General features: G+C 41.7%; 1 protein-coding gene across 1 annotated transcript in view; it reads left to right on the top strand.

The window, feature by feature from the left end:
* Positions 1–19,075, top strand: part of UTP20 (UTP20 small subunit processome component) — a 65,179-nt gene that overhangs the window by 9,524 nt on the left and 36,580 nt on the right. The window contains exons 11-26 of the mRNA XM_014963631.1: positions 598–675; positions 1,375–1,553; positions 3,516–3,671; positions 4,170–4,258; positions 6,660–6,765; positions 7,996–8,146; positions 8,564–8,626; positions 8,929–9,087; positions 10,030–10,106; positions 10,995–11,074; positions 11,729–11,972; positions 12,905–13,108; positions 14,915–15,005; positions 17,097–17,182; positions 17,733–17,858; positions 18,521–18,687. Of these exons, the coding sequence (XP_014819117.1) occupies positions 598–675; positions 1,375–1,553; positions 3,516–3,671; positions 4,170–4,258; positions 6,660–6,765; positions 7,996–8,146; positions 8,564–8,626; positions 8,929–9,087; positions 10,030–10,106; positions 10,995–11,074; positions 11,729–11,972; positions 12,905–13,108; positions 14,915–15,005; positions 17,097–17,182; positions 17,733–17,858; positions 18,521–18,687 (2,056 nt within the window). The remainder of the gene's footprint in view (positions 1–597; positions 676–1,374; positions 1,554–3,515; positions 3,672–4,169; positions 4,259–6,659; positions 6,766–7,995; positions 8,147–8,563; positions 8,627–8,928; positions 9,088–10,029; positions 10,107–10,994; positions 11,075–11,728; positions 11,973–12,904; positions 13,109–14,914; positions 15,006–17,096; positions 17,183–17,732; positions 17,859–18,520; positions 18,688–19,075) is intronic.

Genomic DNA, 19,075 nt, shown 5'->3' with positions numbered 1-19,075 from the left:
AGGCTTAAGGCTGTCCTTGTCTTCTGAAGGGTCTGGGAGAAGGAAGTCTAGGTGTGTATTTCTATGTTCCACATCTCAGCATTGAGGAGCACTGATCCTGGGTATCACAAAGGAATGTTCCTATCTTGGGTCTTTCAGAAGCATACAGGTTGGCTCTGCCCATGAGGTGGTAAACTTTCTGCAACCTGCTATACAGGAAAAATGCTGAGTTGAAAGACTTTTTGGGCCTGAGCTATTTCCTGCCAGTTGGTATGTCAGTGCTGCAGTCCTAGAACTTTCGGCTTACATTTTCCACATCGTACTAAAGAGATACCTAAGCTGTCTTTGCACAGAGCCAGGTTGGATCCAGCAGGGTTTGTTAAAAAGCACTGTGTTAGCAGGGCTTGTTAAAAAGGGCTGTGCTTTTCTGTACCTGAATTGTCGCTGGAAACAGTATTTCCTGTGTGTACCTGAACTAATAAGCCCTGCTAGCTGTGAACAGAGAGCCAGGCTGGGTGTCTCAGAAAATATGAAAAATGTCCCGTGGATAATGGAGAGTTGACTATGAAATGTCTCTTGTTAATGTGTTCCTTTCAACCTTTCATTTGCATCTTGCAGATATTTACAAGTGGATTTGAACGGCGCTTTCTTTTGGACTTCTCTGAAGCGATGTTCACAATGAAGCAATTTGAGAAGGCAGGTGGAAGCTTTTGTACATTTTATTTTTATTGCCAAGGGAGGAGAAGGCAGGTGGAAGCTTTTGTACATTTTGTTTATTTTTATTGCCAAGGGAAGGAATCCCTAGTATATTCACCTGCCTTATTTGCTGAAGTATTTTTGTGTATTGACATGATGTTTGTATAAACTTCTGGAATGATCTGGTGAGAATGAAAGAGATTATTTATGCCATTGTGTTGAAGCTTGGTAATGTTGATCAGGGTTGGAGAAGGTGACAGGTATCTGTGCTCAAAAAAAGAAGCTTGTTTGTTAGGAATTAAAGGGGTGGGCTGAAGATGAAGAGAAGGGAGTTCTGGAAAAAGTAAGCAGGAGGGAAGAGCCTGGAACAGATGATCTGTGAGGAATGAAATTAAGTAAATGGAGTGGGAGATGAAAGTAAAGCTGCGGATCTGGAATGTCTTGATGAGACTAGATTTGGAGAAAACTGAGTTTTTACATCAAATCACTGTCCCTGCTGGGGCAAGACGATGCCTGTGTGCTGGTGACTTGGGGCACCAGGACTGGTAAGTCTGGTGTTTTGCTGGCTCATTTTTGAGTGTTTGGATTCCTCTGTGGCTGGTGTTGTGTGGGGTTTTTTGTGGATCTGTTCATGGTTAAAGAGACTTGCCAATCCTTGACTTTATTTTTATTTTATTTTATTTTTTCCCTCCTCTTCAGCATTTTCTTCCATGCTTTCTGGGTTACGTTGAGCATTGCTTCTCAGGCACAGACACCATCACAAAGGATGAGGCGATGGCAATTCTGGCTAAACTCATTCTGGTGAAAGCAGAGCCTCCTACTATTGGTTCAATGGCATTTGAAAAGTATCCTCTTGTTTTCACTGAATCGCCCGTCAGGTGAGACTTCTCAAGTTTAGCAAACACTAGGTGTGTCTGCATGGCCTGAAGGCAGTGCAAAGCTACATAAAAGTTGCCCCCCAGTGTTTGCTGGAGTTGTGTTGCTGGCAGGTTTGCAAACCAAGTGATGCAGTAGGATCCAACTTTTCTTTCTGAGATTATTTGAGAAGAGATACTGCTCTGGAAAGGTTATCTCTGATGTAAAAAGACTAGTGAGTGTTGCAGTAGGTGTGTGATGGGGATTTGTTAACTTGAGCAGTCAGTCTTTGTAGTGAGTTCTGCAATCCAGGTTGTCATCATTACTAACCTCCTGCCTGTGCACTTTCTTGCCTGTATGCATACCTCTTGCCCAGGAGCTTTCTTGGCAGCAGTGTTACAGTCTCACCATTGAGCACAGTTGGGTGCGAAAGGGCATGTAATTAATCCAGATACAGTAGCTGTGCTGGCACAGCTTGACTGCTCCTAGTTGCAAAAATAGCTTGGTTGCAATGAAATGATTGGTTTTTTCCCCTGAGCCTCTTTGGAAAGATTTGGGGTAACCACTGTCGAGCACAGAATGACTGTTACTAATCTACTGATACTGGTTGTTCTAATCACTCTAGCTTACATAATTCAAAACTTTCACCTGCCACGTGGTGATTTGTATTGCCTTTTCTGTAAGGTTTTATCTTTCCTGAAAGCAGTTCACTCAGTGGGTTTCTCCTATTTTGATTTAATAGAGTAAAGGCATTAGCATTTAGAGAACAGAAGGTTGAATCAAAAAAAAAAATTTTTTTCCCTTATTTTCTTTCTTGATCTCTCTTGATTTTCCGTGGTATGGAGTATATAGTTGAAATGCCCTTGGTCCTACTTGGGAATTTTTGTGCTCCTGCATAGACTTGTGTACCCCATCTCCTACTTAGGATGGAATTAGCAAGTCCTGAACCAGTCCTGAAGGATGCCTAACCAAGTTATTAAATATTCAAATTCTGGAGATTCCCAAGCTGCCCTTGCAGTCTGTGCCAGCACTTTCTTGTCTTTATGGTCACAGAGGTATTTGGGGTTTTTTGTTGTTTATTTTTTTTTCCCCAGTCTGTAATAAACTAGACTTCCGTTATTGCAGTTTAAATCCATTGCTGCTAATCTTATCTGCAGGGAACATAAAAAGCAGATTATTTCTTACTCCTCACATCCAGCTTTTACAAACAGGCTTTGATCATCAGAAACGTCTGAAATCTTTGGACCAACAATCTTAATTCATAGAATCACATAATAGTTGGAGTTGGAAGGGACCTTTAAAGATCATCTAGTCTAACCTCCCCTGCAATGAGCATGCCTTGAGGTTTATCCCATAAATTTTCTTTCTAATGATTCATGATGCTGTCTTTTTGTTAGCTTCTGTATTTCTTGAAGGGTGGAGCCTATGTAGGCTCCTAACTATGATCTTGCAAGCACTGGGTGGAATGGAAAGATTGCTGTCCATGGGGCGCGAAATACTCCTGTTCATATGTTCCACCGTGGTGTCAGCCCTTTCTGCCTGCAAAAAGGCTTGTTGATTTGTCTCAGCTTGCAATTCCTTTTCAGTCCCCAAACTTTTACTGTTTTCTGTCATGCATTAGCCTGTCTATGTCAGTGTGATCGTGGTTTATTAACAGTAATCACAGTGATGACTCTGAGGTGCTCATAGAGGCCTTATGTCCTAATCATGAGGGTGCCCAACTGAAAACTATTGTCTTTCCTTTTGAAAATACTATTTGAACTTGAAATAAAAACCTGATATTTCTTGTGGGCTGTGTTTTTTGCTCCTCAGCATGGCTAGATGATGTTTTGTGCTGTGGAGGACATTAAAGATAAAATAGTCCCTTGCGTTGTCCAAGTCCTTTTTCCTAGAAGTAACAAACGTAATTTTGAGTATCATGGGGAAAAAGGGAACAATCTCTGATATGCAGTGGTGGTTACTATAAAGCTTGGTTTTATTTTTAGCTCTAATACAAGGCAACAAACAACCAAAAGACAAGGAGGAAAGGCTGAAGTACCAGTGTTGGATCATGTACTGTCTTTAATCCATTTACCAGAGAAGGAAGACATTACTGACCTTTCACAGCCTTGGGCTGCCTTGGTTGTACTGCCACATATTAGGTAAGGGATATTCTAAGGTACTATTGTAATCTATTTCTGTGGTACTGTCTAGTTCACTATCTGTCAGAAATCATTTTATTTAAGGGAAGGGCAATAATTACTTACTCTAGTTTGGGGAAACTGGGGTTAGAAGGTGAAAAAAATACTGTGTGGAAATACCATGAGTCCATAGTTATATCAGTTAGAATATCAGTTTCTTGATGGCCTGCTTGACACATTTCAGTTTCTGTGTTTAAGCACTGTCCTCTCTAGAGGGGTAGGTGGTATTATTATTTTTTCCAATAAACATGATGATCTTGTATGGAAGGAATAGTTGGAAAGAAGGTGCAGTGAATACGACAATTTAAGTTGTGAATTGGAAATAGCAAAAGTGGTTCTCCGCTGGTTTCAAACTTGGGGTGGGCTATCTAACATAATACAAGACAGATGTGAAAGAAAGCTTTCATGTGTGTGTCAGTGTAACATAGTGATAAAAGTCTTCCCATTTATTTTGGACAGACCAATGGACAAAGAAAACATTCTGCCACATGTGACAAGTTTTATAGACTCTCTCTTCACAGCCATTGAGAAAGGAAGCCTCTGCAAAGGTCAGTTATGGTTATTTCCTGTTTATTTGCTTTTTTTGTTGATCCATAAAAAAATTATAAAGCCATTTTTCTGATGACACAAAGCATGAAAATGAATAGCAGTAGCATTGTACCCAAATTTATTGACCAACTCAAGTAAAACTAGAAAAGCAAAACTTGGGGAAAACACCCTCCAGGAAATGATTCTGCATTTACTGTTGATAATAGCAATGGGGCAGCAGATGTTCTGCAAAGTGGAGGATAGATATAATTGGGAAGGAGAAGAAGAAAGTGAGAAAAAAGGATGAAAATGAATCTAAACCTGATCCAGCCTGGAGCGGTTAAGTGAAGGAGAGTCTATTGACTCACAAGCTCCCGGTAGACTATTTCAAACCTGTAATGCGAAGTTTGGGACATTACCATCTCTGACCCAAGTGACAGCACCAGTTCTAATATGCTGCATCTTTCTTCCAGGCCTGGGTGGCGACTCATTGTCTTCCCTCTCTGGGTGAAAAAAAAAAAAAAGCTTTAACTTAGTTTTCATTGGGCAGGACAGTTGTTAACTCAGACAGATTGCAAGTACTTGGCCTTGTGTCAAATATATGCAAGTATTGGAAAGCCCCAGGTTCAGTGTTCATTGTTCCTTGGTTTGAAAGTGCTTGTTTTGAGTCTGACCTTTGTCCTTTATTATCCCTTTATCAACATTCCTAAAGGTTATCTGCCGATTGGCTTTTGCTTTTTCTTCTCTACTTTTTGTCAAGCATGGTCCTTTTTGGTTTAGCCTTTTCTTCTGTTCGTTGGGTTTGCATGCTGCTGTGATTATTTTAATGTACTTATTATGAAAAAGGAATACCCAAACCTTTTTTCCTTGGGTCTCTGGTGGCAGCAGTTGCTGCTCTGCACTAGCTCTGCATGTGCAGGAGGCAGGTTGCTATTTTTCCTGTTGCCCATAAGAGAAAAGAAAGCAAATGCAGTCTCAGTCTTACACTCCTGCCTCCTGTTGCTCCATTCGTTGCTTGATTTTCCTCACTCTCCTCCCAAACTAGGGTTCCTGGACATTTTCTTCATCCTCGGCCATTCTTTCTCTACAATTCCTTCACCTGCTACTAGGACTCCAGCCTCTCCTTATTGCCTGTGCACAGCACGGCCCAGCCTGGTGCACCCTCTTTGAACTTGCACAGCCTCTGTAGCCTGAGGCAAAGTGCAAGTCCCAGAATGGGGTGTTTTTCTACAGTTGCTGCAGTAAAGCTGGCCTGTGAACAGAGCAACAGCAAGTTACCCCTGGCAGCTCTTTAGGGGTAATGGCCTGTCTGGAAGTGCTTACCCTATTGATCATATAGTTACATCCACAGTGAGATGGGAGCTGCTGTCTTTGCCCAGTACAGACATACTCCTACCAAATGGCACGCAGATTACAGTTTGGGAACCTGTGCCCTTACACTATAGATGCAGAAAGCTTCATCCTGCCATTACTTTATGTTTCTTCTCCTCTCTGAGAAGCTCCTTGTGGAGGTTAATGGTGAGCAGGATTTAGCATACACCTGGGGTATTAAGCAACTTGAAATAGAGCGATATTTTCAAAGGAATAAATGGGAAATGAATGCTCACTTCCCCTTCTTTACCATGGCAGCTGGCAGTATGCAAGAAAATTATATCCTGGCTTAGGAACAGTGTTTCTTCTGCTTGGAAAGAGATGAAGGAGAGAGGAATTTTTATATATTTTTTTAAACAATCCACTTCCTAACTTAGGAGTGGCAGGGGAAAGGAATTGCCCTTCCCCTTTCTTGCCTGAAAGGACTTTAACTCTCCTTTGCTTCTGGGAAACCCTCCATCTCTAAAGGAGGCTGAGAGGTTTAGGAAGGAGATGTGATTGCTGCAACAAAAGAAATTAGAAACTTTCTACTCACTAACAGATATTCAGCCTTTAAATACATGGGGCAGCTTTAATGATCTCATACAGTAGTGCATTGCAAAAGGGCCAAAGCTTATAGACACCTGTGTGGTAGCATCAGTATATAAGTTTGCTTTTGTTTTCCTGCATTTGTATCAATTTGGGCAACATTTCTTCATTTCTGAGTGCCATTTGTAGCATAGACCTGTCTGAGACTCCTGCAGCAGTTCTTAGCTCCAGGTTTCTGCTCCCTGTGTACGTGGGTGTGATGGAAACAGATGCAAACTGGGAGCTGCTCACGGCTTTCAACGCTGGCTTGCTGGAGTAGGCATTTACTTTGACAGCCAGAGGAGCATTTCCTTTATGGGTTATGATGATGGTGATTAGAAAATGCACGTGCCAGTTCTAGGACCCATATGTTACCCTGTTTATGTGACTCCAGCCATTTCAGGATGGGCATGCACCATACAAACCCAAGTCATTGAGAGCTGAGTAAATATACAGGCTGTTCTTGTTCTCTCTCTGCTTCAGGAAGCCTGTTTGTGGCCTGCCAAGCTGTGAGTACTCTTCTTAGTTTGGCAGAGTCTTCTGAAATACTCCATTTGTTACCCGTGGAGCGTGTCAAGAGCTTGGTGGCGTAAGTAAACTCTACCTGTTAGGTGATCCTTTGTGATTCTTCTTGGTAGAGCAAAGAGGTTGCTTTGCCTTTTTGCGGGGGGTTGTTAATTGCTTCTCTGTGTGTTAACTGTTCTGTGAGGCCAGCGCGTTGCTTCAGTACTGTGGTTGTGTAAGGTAGCAGTGTTGTAGGCTCTGTTTGTTTGAAAAACCAGGTAGATAGAGTGCCTTTTCAGTGATATTGTCTCTGTAAACTGAAGCTTTCTTAGACAGCTGCAGGGTAGTCAGTCAAATAAGTTTTACCTACGAATGCTATGCTTATAACTGTGTTTTCTTGTTATAATGATAAAATAGACAGGAACAGTGCTTTCTGAGTTATGTCAGAAACCTGAACTTCTGCAGTCTGTTGGTGGTGTTGGGAATCCTCCATGTCTTTATATACCCATGTGTCTGCTGGCTCCACAGTGGGAGGAGGTTTTGTATGCTCCATTTTCTTTATTGTGGCTCTATTATACTATAATTAGCACACATAACTGAGTGATGGAAGGATCAAGGGAGACCTTTGATATCTCTCCAGCAAATCCTGTGAAACTTGCCATCTCCCATCGCTGTTGGGCTGGAGCATCTCCAAGTCTTTGGTGGCTTGAACTTAAAAACATCCTGCTTGGTTAGGAAATCATGGTGCCCATGTCTGAGGCATGATGGATATAAAACAGCTTGCCCAGATCAGGCAGGAAGTCTTGGCAGGGAGCTTCAGTCTACTGTTTTTCTGCCTGCTTTGAGCTGGGGGTGTGAAACCCACCTGGAGCAAGGGCTATAATGGAGCAGAAGGAGGCTTCCCTGTGGGCAGGCAGGACTCCTGGTATCTCACCTAAGCCTAGATTATTTCTTTTCTGTTGAAATTAAACACTTGACTGGGCACCTGTGCAGTAGCAGCAGCCCCTGTCTGACCTATGCAGATTTGTTTTCTGCAGCTGTGTGTGTGGATCCAGCCCGCTAACCCCAGCCTGACAAGCCTGATTAATGCAAGGGAGGAATTTCATGCCTCCTGGGCTGTCATAGGTGATTGGGCTTTGAGGCTGCAAGCCAGCGTGCTGGTGAAGTCTGGCTTCACTGGCCTGCCAGTGCCAGCAGAGTCTGAAGTCTTGTGGAACTTTCCCTGGATATTGTTATCATCACTACTGCCTTATTTTCAAATACCTGTATTCTTGTAGTGCTCACTGTATGCTAATAACACACTCTGTTGTTTTAGCACTTTCCCTTCGGACCCCTCTGCGTTGCTGCTCGCTGATCTCTATTACACGAGGCTGGCATTGTGTGGATGCCAGGATCCCCTTTCCCAAGGGAATCTGATGGACTTGTTTGAGAAGTTGCAACCTAATATTTCCACCGGTGTTTCCAAGGTAATCTATTTTCTTGAGCGTGGGCAAGATTATTTGTATTTTAGCAATGCAATTTAAGTAAACTGAGTTAAATGACAAAGGCTAAAGGCGAAACAGGAGACTAGGTAAAGCAATTACTTATGTAGTATGGGCTGTGTCCATTTCTAAGAGGCTGTTGCAGGGCATGAATTAACAGAGGTTAACTTTTATCCCTAGGGGGCTTGCCTCTTCCCTAGAGGTGAATTGGAGCAGGACCCTAATGTATTCATTTTTAATTGCCTGCTAGACTACAGGAACTCATCTATTTCTCAGTTCCAGGAGGAACCTAGTGAGATCGACCGCCTGTGCAAAGCATTAACCTTTGTGTAGGTGTGTATGTGTCTGTGTATGTAGCCTGCATTCTCTGGCATGTTTCTAACATGTTTCCTCTTTGGATAGGTCCGACTGTTGACTATCCGAATTCTCAACCGTTTTGAGAATCCACCTTCTACACAGATTGAGGTAAGGCTAAAGTGTTTCATTTAACATTTCAAAACCATTTGTGTTTGATGTTGCCTGTGAACTGTTTTCCACTTTGCAGAAACGAAGCATGTGTCTGGTAGAGTTTTTTTGTGCTTTCATATTCCAGTTCTATCTCTTTGTCCCCCTGCCTCCTGATGTTTTTGGGTGTGTGAGTTTTGATGCCTAAGTGGTGGAAAACAGAACAAGTCCCTTGACTTTGTTCTTTGCTCCAAAATGGCTGGGACTCTGTAGTTCTGTTGAAATTCCTTTCAATGAGAAAAGTATGTCACTCGTTTGTTCAGGGTGATGGCACAGGGGAAGTCCAGCCAGTGTTTACCATATTGCTCCAAGCAGAACTTGTGCCAGCAACAGTGAATGATTACAGAGAGAAACTTCTCCATTTGAGGAAACTAAGATACGATGTTGTACAGTCTGCAATACCAAGTGCATCTTTGCAGGAGGTAAGTAGTTGTTACCAAAAAGCACTTGTCGCATTCCTTTATTCCAGTTGTCCTTGGAACTATTGTGTTCTCTTGGATATTTAGTAGAACAGTGGTATCTAGATAAATGACCCACACCCAGATTAATCAGGTTTTGATATCATGGCAGGGAAGGCAAATGATTCCAGGGAGAAGTGAATCATGAGCAAATTTAAATTCATGACCTTGTCATACTTTCAGCATGGTTGAACGTTGGTAGGACTCCCGTTGGGCTCTGGAGAGCCTCACCTCTGGATCTTGCTGCAGGGTGAAAATCTAGTGGGCATATGACTGTTGAATCTCCTCTGCTGCTGAGCTAAAGGGGACTTCACATTGTAGATGTTGGAAGGGTCAAAATTTTACTAATTAAATTATCATGGATTTGGTGGGAGGGGTTTTTTTTTAAGTTATTTTTCTGGCTGTTGCTGTACCTGTATAATTTTTTTACCTTGACTTATAAGCTTCTGTGAGGAATGGTTGTAGGTCAGTCCTACTGCATGTAGGTCATCAAGGAGCCAGACCAAAGGACATGCTTCTAGACCTAGTGTGTTGAGGACTCCTCAGGGCAATCTTTCCTCTTTTTGAGCTCCCTAATGCTGCTATGGCAGCCCTGAAGTTCAAGAGGGGGCAGGCAATCCAGATCTGCTGTGCTGAACTGGTTTTTGCACATTCATGGTATGTAAGGTGTAGTGACTAGATCTCAGTGCAGCTTACAGTAAATGGGCTCTAGATTCCCTCATGCAGCTATGAGACAAGGAATGATGGTGTATGTGACCTGCTTCATTACTTCTAGTACTTTTGAGAACTTATTTGATCAAAGTTTCCTCTTTGAGAGGAAAAGGGCTAGAAGAGGTTTTTTGGTGTTTAACTATTGTTTTTTACATCTCAACAAGATGGTAAAGATGGTATTGTATGCTATTCTAGGTGCCTCTTCGGTATTTATTGGGAATGCTTTATATTAACTTCAGCCCTCTTTGGGATCCTGTAATTGAACTCATAACGTGAGTATATGCTGTTGGATGCTGCAAACTCTGGTTGTCTTACAGAACGTTCCTTCCATTGTTCTGTGAACAAAAGCTGAGGCAAAATGTCCAATTTGGAGAGATCTGTGCATGAGAACCTTCATGTGAAATATTCTGAAACAAATTTGGTCTCTCGTATAAATCACAACCTGTGTAGACTTTTACTTTATAAGTTTCTGATTTTTCTTAGTATTAAAGGGAACTAGCAACAACTAGCAACAAATATAGTCAAGTAGCATCAGAGTTTTGAGTCAAAGGTAGCAGGATTTGATTAGTATTTCACAAATGCTTAAAGGACCAAGAAGTCCCTCTCAGTTTTCCCATCTCTGACTTCTTTGTCCTTACTGGAAAAGGTCTAAATCCTCCTAAAGGGTAGAGAAGACTTATCATAGTGACAGCTGATCTAAATACTGAAATCGATGTCTGCTTCTAGCATGACTCTATCTTCTTGTTTTTTCCTCTCTGCTGTATGATTAAAAAGGATGGGATTTTCCCCTTTCAAACTAGTGAATTAATAAAAAGATATTAAGCTAGCTTATCAAAAGATATGTCCGTGCTAATTCTTCCTTTGGTTCTATATGATGTTACTGTATAGAAGTCAGTAGAAAGCTTGTGAACGTTTTACTTAATTTGAGTTCATTTGAAGTCCTGAGATACAACCAGGCTATTTTAATAACAATTGACATTTGGGATCCATGAGTAAAGGCAAGGGAGATGCTATAGCTGTGTTGTGCAGATGTCCTGCCTTTGGACACCCACATTAAAGCAGTAATCAAAGCCTCTGATTGTGTTAGTTGTTAACTTGCCTAGTGACGCATGGCACTTTCTTTTCCCCTTTTAATTTCATGCTGTCTTATGGCTTGTTAGTTCTCATGCAAAGGAAATGGAGAATAAACAGTTCTGGAAGATCTTATATGAACATTTGGAGAGGGCTGCTACCTATGCTGGTAAGTCACATTGTTATGACAGTCACCAGCTAATTGTGAATGACATGGCTGTGTTTGTATGTGCCCCAAATTTATGTGTGATGGGGGAATTCAGAGCCACGGCTCTTGACTACCAGCATCATGTCCAGGGCAGGAAGGGAGAGGCTTGGGAGAAAACTGTGTCTCCTCCTATCCTGAACACCAAGAAGTAGATAGAAAAAGCTCCTGCATTACAGGAGGGAGTTGCAGGTTGTGGGAAGCCACACAGCAGTTTTGTCCCTGCTTGAGGCTGTCTCTGCCCAGATTGACCAGGAGCAATGACAAAACCAGTATGATGGGACTGACCGCCTTTCTGCTCCATAGCTTCAGTGGAATTTCTGCTAATGATGTCTTTTTTGGGTGTGCTCCTGGGGTTTACCTATGGGTGAATGGAATCTGTGATTTCATGATAGAGCCGTGAGCATTCAAGAGAGCTGAGTTAATTGAGATGCACCAGGGCTGTAAGGCATCCTGGAATACTTTCTAAGCAACGTGGGTCTTTCAGGTCAGTGTTAAATACAGTTGTCAGACCAGCTACATTTCACCAAAAGTATTACTTTCATAGTGGGGGAATTGATACTTTACTACTGGCAACTATGAAGTAATGTGAAGAGATTTTCTTCATCTGTTCTACAGAAATGGAGCTGCAAAATGAACTAGGTGAACAGGAGGAAAGCATTGCTGAAACAGAAAGTGAGAAAATGCCAGAAGGAGAGGTGGGGACTGTCTTCTTGGAGCAGCTGAGGACTAGAACAGATTGTAGTGAGCGGCTGGACCACACAAACTTCCGTTTTCTACTGTGGAAAGCACTGGATAAGTTTCCAGACAGAGTGGAGCCTAGGTCAAGGGAACTTTCCCCACTTCTTTTGAGATTTATTAGGTAAGTAAGATTTATATTTTAAGTTGAGAGGACACATGGCTTTCGGTGTGCTGCTGAGCTTTAAGACTATGGCTGTCCCATTATAGACATAGTTTCCTGAATGCATGGCTGATGACATGTCTTTCCAGTTAAGATAACCTTTTGATTGAAGTGTGGAATCTGTTAGAAGAAACATCACACAAGAATGAAACTGGCGTATCTTTCTGCTGCTCAATCTCTCATTTATTGACTTGCCCTGTCACAGCTTCATTATTCCCATTAGGGAGTGATTTCAGTGGAAATAGAGTTCCTTTTTTAAAAAAAATGAAAATAGATTTTAATTTGGAATCACAGAAGACCACAACATTTCCCCCGAGATGGGGAAAATACTGATTTTGTTCGAGGCTGATTCAATTTCCTGGCCCTGGAGGGAAAGCAGTGGTGTGTTTCCATGTGTGCACATATCAGATAGCATGATGCATGTAGGGTTAAGTGTGATCTCATGGCAGGGGAAGGTCTCTAATACACCTTTTCTATGATGAGAAAACCTGTGTTTTGATTGCCTTCCTGGAAGAATGGAACTGTACTGTAGTAGGTTAGTTTCCTCACTTAACTCTCACACTTCCATACTTGGTGTTCACCTGCCCATTCAAGCAAACACAACCCCCATGGCCTCCACACAGCCTCTTTACAGACCTCTAGTAATTTAGTGATTCACTTCTCCTCTCCACCAGGTACCTCCGGTTTCCTTTCGTGTATTTGTAGGCAAAGAAGCATATACTTGCTGAAATATGCCTCTTTGGGAATTTTTAGCCATATAGTGTCCCAAGATATAGTGCTACTAGTAATGAGAATGGTGGATTGTGGAGTTTCTAGTTGTTCTTGTCCTGAAACCCTGAAAAATGCTGTGCTTATTAATTCTTTCCTTTTTTTTTTTTTTTTTAAAAACCTAGAAATGAGTACTACCCGGCAGATTCACTAGTGGCTCCATCTCAGGATCTTAGAAAGAAAAATAGTGGTACAGTAGCAACAAAAGAAATACCTGGTGAAGAGGTGAATGATGTTGCTATGGAGGAGGAGGAGGAAGAAGAAAAGGAAGAAGGGGAACCAATTACTCTAGGACTGCCAAAAAAGAAAACAAGAAGAGCTGCTGCTAAGTAAGTATTTTTAGATTTCCCTTGCTTGTGCTTTCATGGAAAGGCAGATTCAGCAGCTCGTGTTGAGATAAAAACTGTGCTTATATATATATTCTTTTTTTGTCTTTCATTGCACTTCATAATTTTTTAGTGGTTTATAAGCACTTCAGAGTCAGAAACTCTGCCTTCACAGTACTAAATAACCAAAGACCCTGCCCAGGTTTTATCATTATCTCACTACCTGCTGACAGTCTGTGATTTGTGTTACTTTAAGCAAAAATTATGTGGTATTCTGAAGTTTTTGAAGGCCGTTGTACCTGCATTCCCCTGGCTTCTCTGTACATATCTGTTAGTCTTTTAAAGCCCTGGGCATTGCCGAGCACTTTGAAAAAATGAGACTATTCATTTACGTATTTTAATATTGGGATACTGCCATTGCCTACCTGTTATGAATCTTGGTCCTGGTCTTCATAGGATCAAAGATTTTTATTTGGTGGTGTTTTAGACTGAAGCTACATGCTGTTGTAGTGTCATTGTTTGCAGTGCTGAATACATGGAGAAAGTGACACTTAGCGTGAATTCTCTACAATTTTTCTGATCAGAGTCTTTTTACCCTGATGACCTCTATGAAACATCCATTACAAATACATCACAAAGATTTGTGTTTTGCCACTTTATTTGCAAAGGATGGCCCTTGTAGTGACAGAAAACTTCAAAATGTCACCTTACATGATGGAACAAAATGAGTTTTTGATATGTAACCTGAATTGTCATTTAACCCCAGTTGTCTTAGAGGTGTTTCATTTTGTTCCCAGATTCTGGCTTGTATCTGTAAATTAGCAGCAGTTAAAATACAGTGACACTCCTAGGTTTTTATTTATTTTTTTTGAACTTCCATCTCAAAATGTCCATGCACTTAGGTGGAAACATTAGTTCCCGGCAGCAATAATAAAGGCATAAAAGATTTACCGGAGGCATGTTAATGAGTTCTGGAGTGACCTCCCTTGGTCTTCGCCCTGGACAGTTCATGCAGTGGGGTGGAGCTGTCATGGGGCTGCACCACGGGAGGACCCACGCCTGCCCCATGCTCAGCGTGGGGTTGTGAGAAGATGTCATACTCGTCCTTTGGCTGAGCCCAGCCATGGAGGACAGCAGCCCAGTCGAGTGTCTGGAGAGTTTATTGTAAAGTACCAGGGGGAGCAGCTGGATGAGGGCAGCCTCTGCCAGACCCACAGAGCATATGGTAGAGGAGATTTCACTCCTTCCTTACCCTGGTCACCTCTCTCCCCTCCCACAAAGCAGAGGTGGGGCAGATAGGGGGTGGCACAGCCACGTCCAGAGGCACTGACTCCCATCTGTGCTTGCAGCCCAGCACAAGTCCAGCACAGTTTGTGGCTAAATGCAGTGCTTAAATGTTGATGGGAGTGAAAGGGACACCAGTTAAGGAAAAGTAAATAAATAGAGATAAATTCAGCTATTTGGTGTTCCACACTGGGCTGGCAGAAAGAAGCAAGCTGCATCCTGACTCTTTGTATTCCTTATTCCTTACACGCTGAAAACTGAGCCCATCCAGTGCTACTGAGGAAGAGCCTTCTCTGTGCAGTGAGGTGACATCTGGGGAAGGAGCTGCTTAGAAGTGGGAGTAGGACACCTCTTGCTATGTCTCTGAAATGGAGACTTAGAGACTTGGGATCCTCTTGTGTTTGCTTTTTTTTTTCTTTTTTCTTGTTAGTCAGTTTTAATGAAAGTTCCCCATTTCTGTATGATAATGCAGGATTGTCTCTTCTGTAATTTAAAAAAAAATACTTGTTTTGTTTTGTTTTACAGGCAACTAATAGCACACTTACAAGTTTTCTCTAAATTCTCAAATCCTCGTGCGTTGTATCTGGAGCAGAAGTTGAATGCGTTGTATACCCAGGTGATGCTATTTGCTGTATTTTGGAATTACAGCTAATAAATGAAATCATTCTTATTTGAATGCAGTGTCTGCATTCTGCAAAGACTGCAGAAACTGGTCGTTCTCTGAACCCAGCCATGAAAGCTGAAAAAGGGCCTGTCCTTGAGAGGGCTTCCTAGCAGGCTTCACTTGAAATGAGCCCCTTTAGCAACGACCTGCTTGAGATACCTGGCTTAGTTTGCCAGGAGTGGCTCATGTGAATAGATCTGGCAGCAGACAAGTAGTAGTCTTTGGCAAGGTGGAGGAGTGGCTGTAGAGGGAGTCTGTTGCCCTTGCACAGCAGGATCTGGAAGAAGATTTTGAATCCAAAGCTTGGGTAAGACCCAAGGAGATTTGTCCTTGTCCTACAGTGATTTGTCTACAAAGAGTATGGTCAGTGTGAATAGTAGATCATTTTGCATCAGCTGTTCTTTCCAAATTGTTACAGTTTTATATCTTCCAGCATTTCTTGTTGTGATTTGAGATACAAAATGTGGGAAATTCAGAATCCTCATCCTGTCTAGCACTTGGGATGGAGAAATGCAGTCATGGCCATCATTATGAAAAAGCATACCTTTGCAGAAAGGGAAAGGAAATAAAAATATTTTATGTGTATGTCTCTTTCTCTCTGTTTTTCTTTTATTTGTTTGTTTGTTTTTAGTGGCTGATGATACAGTTCCTTTGCCTGTTACAGGCATATACACTGTCAGTGCATAGTGTATAAGTCACTGTCAATGTCAAAACTGAAGATAAATAGAGATTAAGTGAATAAGCAGGGAACAGGGATTAAAGAGCAGAGCATAGATAATGCTTGTTCTAACCAAAAAGCTTTTCTGACTTTAAGTAAGGGAGGCAGGAAAACATATCTAAGAAGAAATGGGACGGGAGGAGTCACAGTCTATAAAAATGGCATTAAAAAAGAAAACGGATTTCTTCTTGAAGAATATTCTGTTTGATAAGATGCCTTTTTGAGGGATTTCCCTGAAAGAATTGACAAAAATATGACTCTGAAGAGAGTTTCTAGGTCTTTATCCTACACTCTTTAAAAGGATATTTTATTCATTTTACTGGGGTTTTGGTTCCCGATTTGTGGATTTGTTCAGATCATTGGGATTTGTTTTAATTGTTCCCAGTTTCTGTTCTCTGAGGCTGTGGTCAGTGGGCTGTAGAACTATGTTAAATGGTAGGAACCTGATAGTTCCCTGGGTTTCACCCGGCACCTGATGTGGGAGTTGGAAGGTCCATTCATTACTCCCCAGATGAGAGAATCTCTAATGAACAATTCACTCTGTTTCAGTCGACCTCAGAGTTTGGCTTAGGAAGAGTTGGTCCATGTGTTTCTTTGCCTGTGTTCTTAGGAAAATACTGAGCCAGTGTGTACCGGTCAAAACAGTGTGTGAAGAGAGATTACTTCATCACTTACTGTTCGCTATTTCTGTGTCTTGTCAGGGTTGGTGTGTTCATCTGGCATAGGGGCATCATGGCAAAGTGACCTTTGATGATTCTAGCCTGTGCTGTTTGGTAGAAGACTGAGGAACTGAAAAGGGTGCCACCTGGGGAAATGATCTATATTTCTTAGTGCCTGGTTATGAGGAGTCCTCTTCAAGAGATGGCAAATCTTAGTGAAAATTTGCACATCAAGTGCATATTAAGTCTTACGAGTATTTTGTGTTTGTCACAGGAAAGACAGACAGGTGTCTTGGGATAGTTTGGGTAGTCTGCTTTTTAATCCAGTCTTCCCAGATGCACAACTGGTAACTGGTTTTGGAGGTTAAAAATGCGAGCTGACAGTTGTCCGAAAGAAAATTATGAAAAAACAAACAGTATAACTATTCTATGTAGACGGGAGGGAAAAGTATATATGAGCTACCAGCAACCATGTCTGCTTTTTATAAGTGAAAGTTGTGTATTTGTATCTTGGCTTTATACTGGCAACACATACATTCTGTTTCCATTCTGATGAGCTTGTCCAAAACCTGCTTGAGCTTGGAGCCTTTGGGTTGTTTCACTATTTGCAGTAAGGACTTCTGTCTCCTAGACAGGGACTCATGTTCTTTCTTTTGTCACTTGCAGTTACTGTCCCATCAAGACCAGAGTGTACAGAGAATAGCTCTTGACTGCATAATGACATACAAGCATCCTCATCTACTGCCATACAGGTAAAAGCTTTTATATTATTTTAGTGTCAGTGAATGAGCCTGCTGTTATATCAGAAGTCAGTTGCTTCAAAGAGAGAGCCCTGCCTGTATTTATTGAAAACATATGTATACATTTTAGTTTTAGCCAGCTGTATATTTCCTATCTAAAACAGGAAATAAGGTCTCAAGGTTGGTCGGTGTTGCCATTTTCCTGTAAACAAAAAAAGTAACACTTTTATTCTGTCCCAGAAGGTTGAGTGCTTTTTTTAAAAGAGGTAATTTGTAGAGATGCTTTATAACCACTCAGAGAAAGTGACAGCATAAAACTATAGTTTGTGGTTGAATAATCTCTTCAGAATGTGTCCAGGAGGTACTTCCCTATGTAATTAGATTGAACTTGCTTGATTTTTTTTAGTATTTTTTTGATAAAAGCAGGGGGACATAGTACTTTTAATACTTTATATACAGAATAGAATAGATAGGTAGGTAAGTAGGTATAGGGGAGGTTGTGCATTTGTTTATTTTTACAACCCCTATGTGCCCTCATAATAATAGTGTTTATTACTTTCAGGGAGAACTTGCAAAGGCTTCTGGAGGACAAGAGCTTTAAAGAAGAAATAGTCCATTTCAGTATTTCTGAGGAGACTGCAGTAGTAAAAGCGGAGCATCGACCAGATCTCATCCCTGTTCTTATGAGGTGTGTCATGAAGTGCAGGTTTATAGGTTTCATGTCAAAGTACCATAAGCAGAGATGTAATGCTGCTGCTTCTCATTTTAGACCGTTGAGATAAACCTATGGTTAATGGTATGGTATGGTTTGGTTTGACGACTTAGTTGAGATAAACCTATGGTTAATGGTATGGTTTGACGACTTAGTTTGTGATGTTCTGTGTGGTTTCCTTATTAACACCTTTATGTAATGTGTTATGCAAATGGTGTTTTCTTTACAAACAGCATTTTGGTAACTACTACTTCTTCTAAGGCTTACAGAGAACTGTGAGATCATTTCAGTTCACTGAGTATTACCGCTTACTGAGAGACAGTGGTGCCAGTTATCATGCAGGTTGCTTCTTCAGCTGTAACTGCCCTCAAGCAAGCCTGGAGGAATTCTAGTTTTATACCTGAAGTCTCCAGCAAAGCTTCTATTGTAGTAGCAGAAGCTGAACTTTCCCTGGGATGTTTTGGGACACTGTGTAGTAATTCAGTGGAGACCCTGAAGGCAGGGGGGGAAAGACTTCCACTCAGTTTGTTCTCATTAGGGAACTTTTTTAAATAAAATGGAATTTCTCCTGTAGAATAAGAGGCTAGGAAACAGATGGCTTGCTGAAAGCTAATGCAACCTCTTTTTGGCTCTTGAAGAATTCTCTACGGCAGAATGAGAAACAAAACAGGGAGTAAAACACAGGGCAAGTCTTCAGCGAGTACTCGCATGTCGATTGTTCTGCGGTTTCTTGCCGGCTCGCTGCCAGAGGAGATACGGATGTTCTTGGATCTGCTCTTTGAAGCTGTGAAGCAATTCAGTAATGGTAGGTACAGGCAGTAGAACCTGGGGATATGGTACTTCCTGACCTCTAGAGATGTGGGAGGATAAATACGCTTAGTACTGTTTTGTGCATCAGTTTGTGGTTAACAGTGCCTTGGGAGGATGAAAGGATGAAAGTAAAGTTTTGATAAGGAGCGGGATTCCTCTGAGCTTTTCCTTACAAAGCACGATTGCTCTGTTATACAGGTCAGAAAAACTGAAGTGACTTGCCCCAGCTGTGCAAGTAAGCTGTAGCAGGCCAGGAGTGAAAATCACTGCCATCGTAAACTGGCCTGCGTATGGTGGCAATAAACAGAGGTTGTAAAGTGCTCTGATTACTGTAGCAGTGGGAGACATCTGGGTGGCACAGAGAGATGGAGACTTGGAGCTGT

This window comes from Calidris pugnax, unplaced genomic scaffold (genome assembly GCF_001431845.1).
Source record: "Calidris pugnax isolate Ruff unplaced genomic scaffold, ASM143184v1 scaffold44, whole genome shotgun sequence".
NCBI lineage: Eukaryota > Metazoa > Chordata > Aves > Charadriiformes > Scolopacidae > Calidris > Calidris pugnax.
Note: the sequence above shows the minus strand (reverse complement) of the source record. Positions and strands in the feature narration are given on the sequence as shown.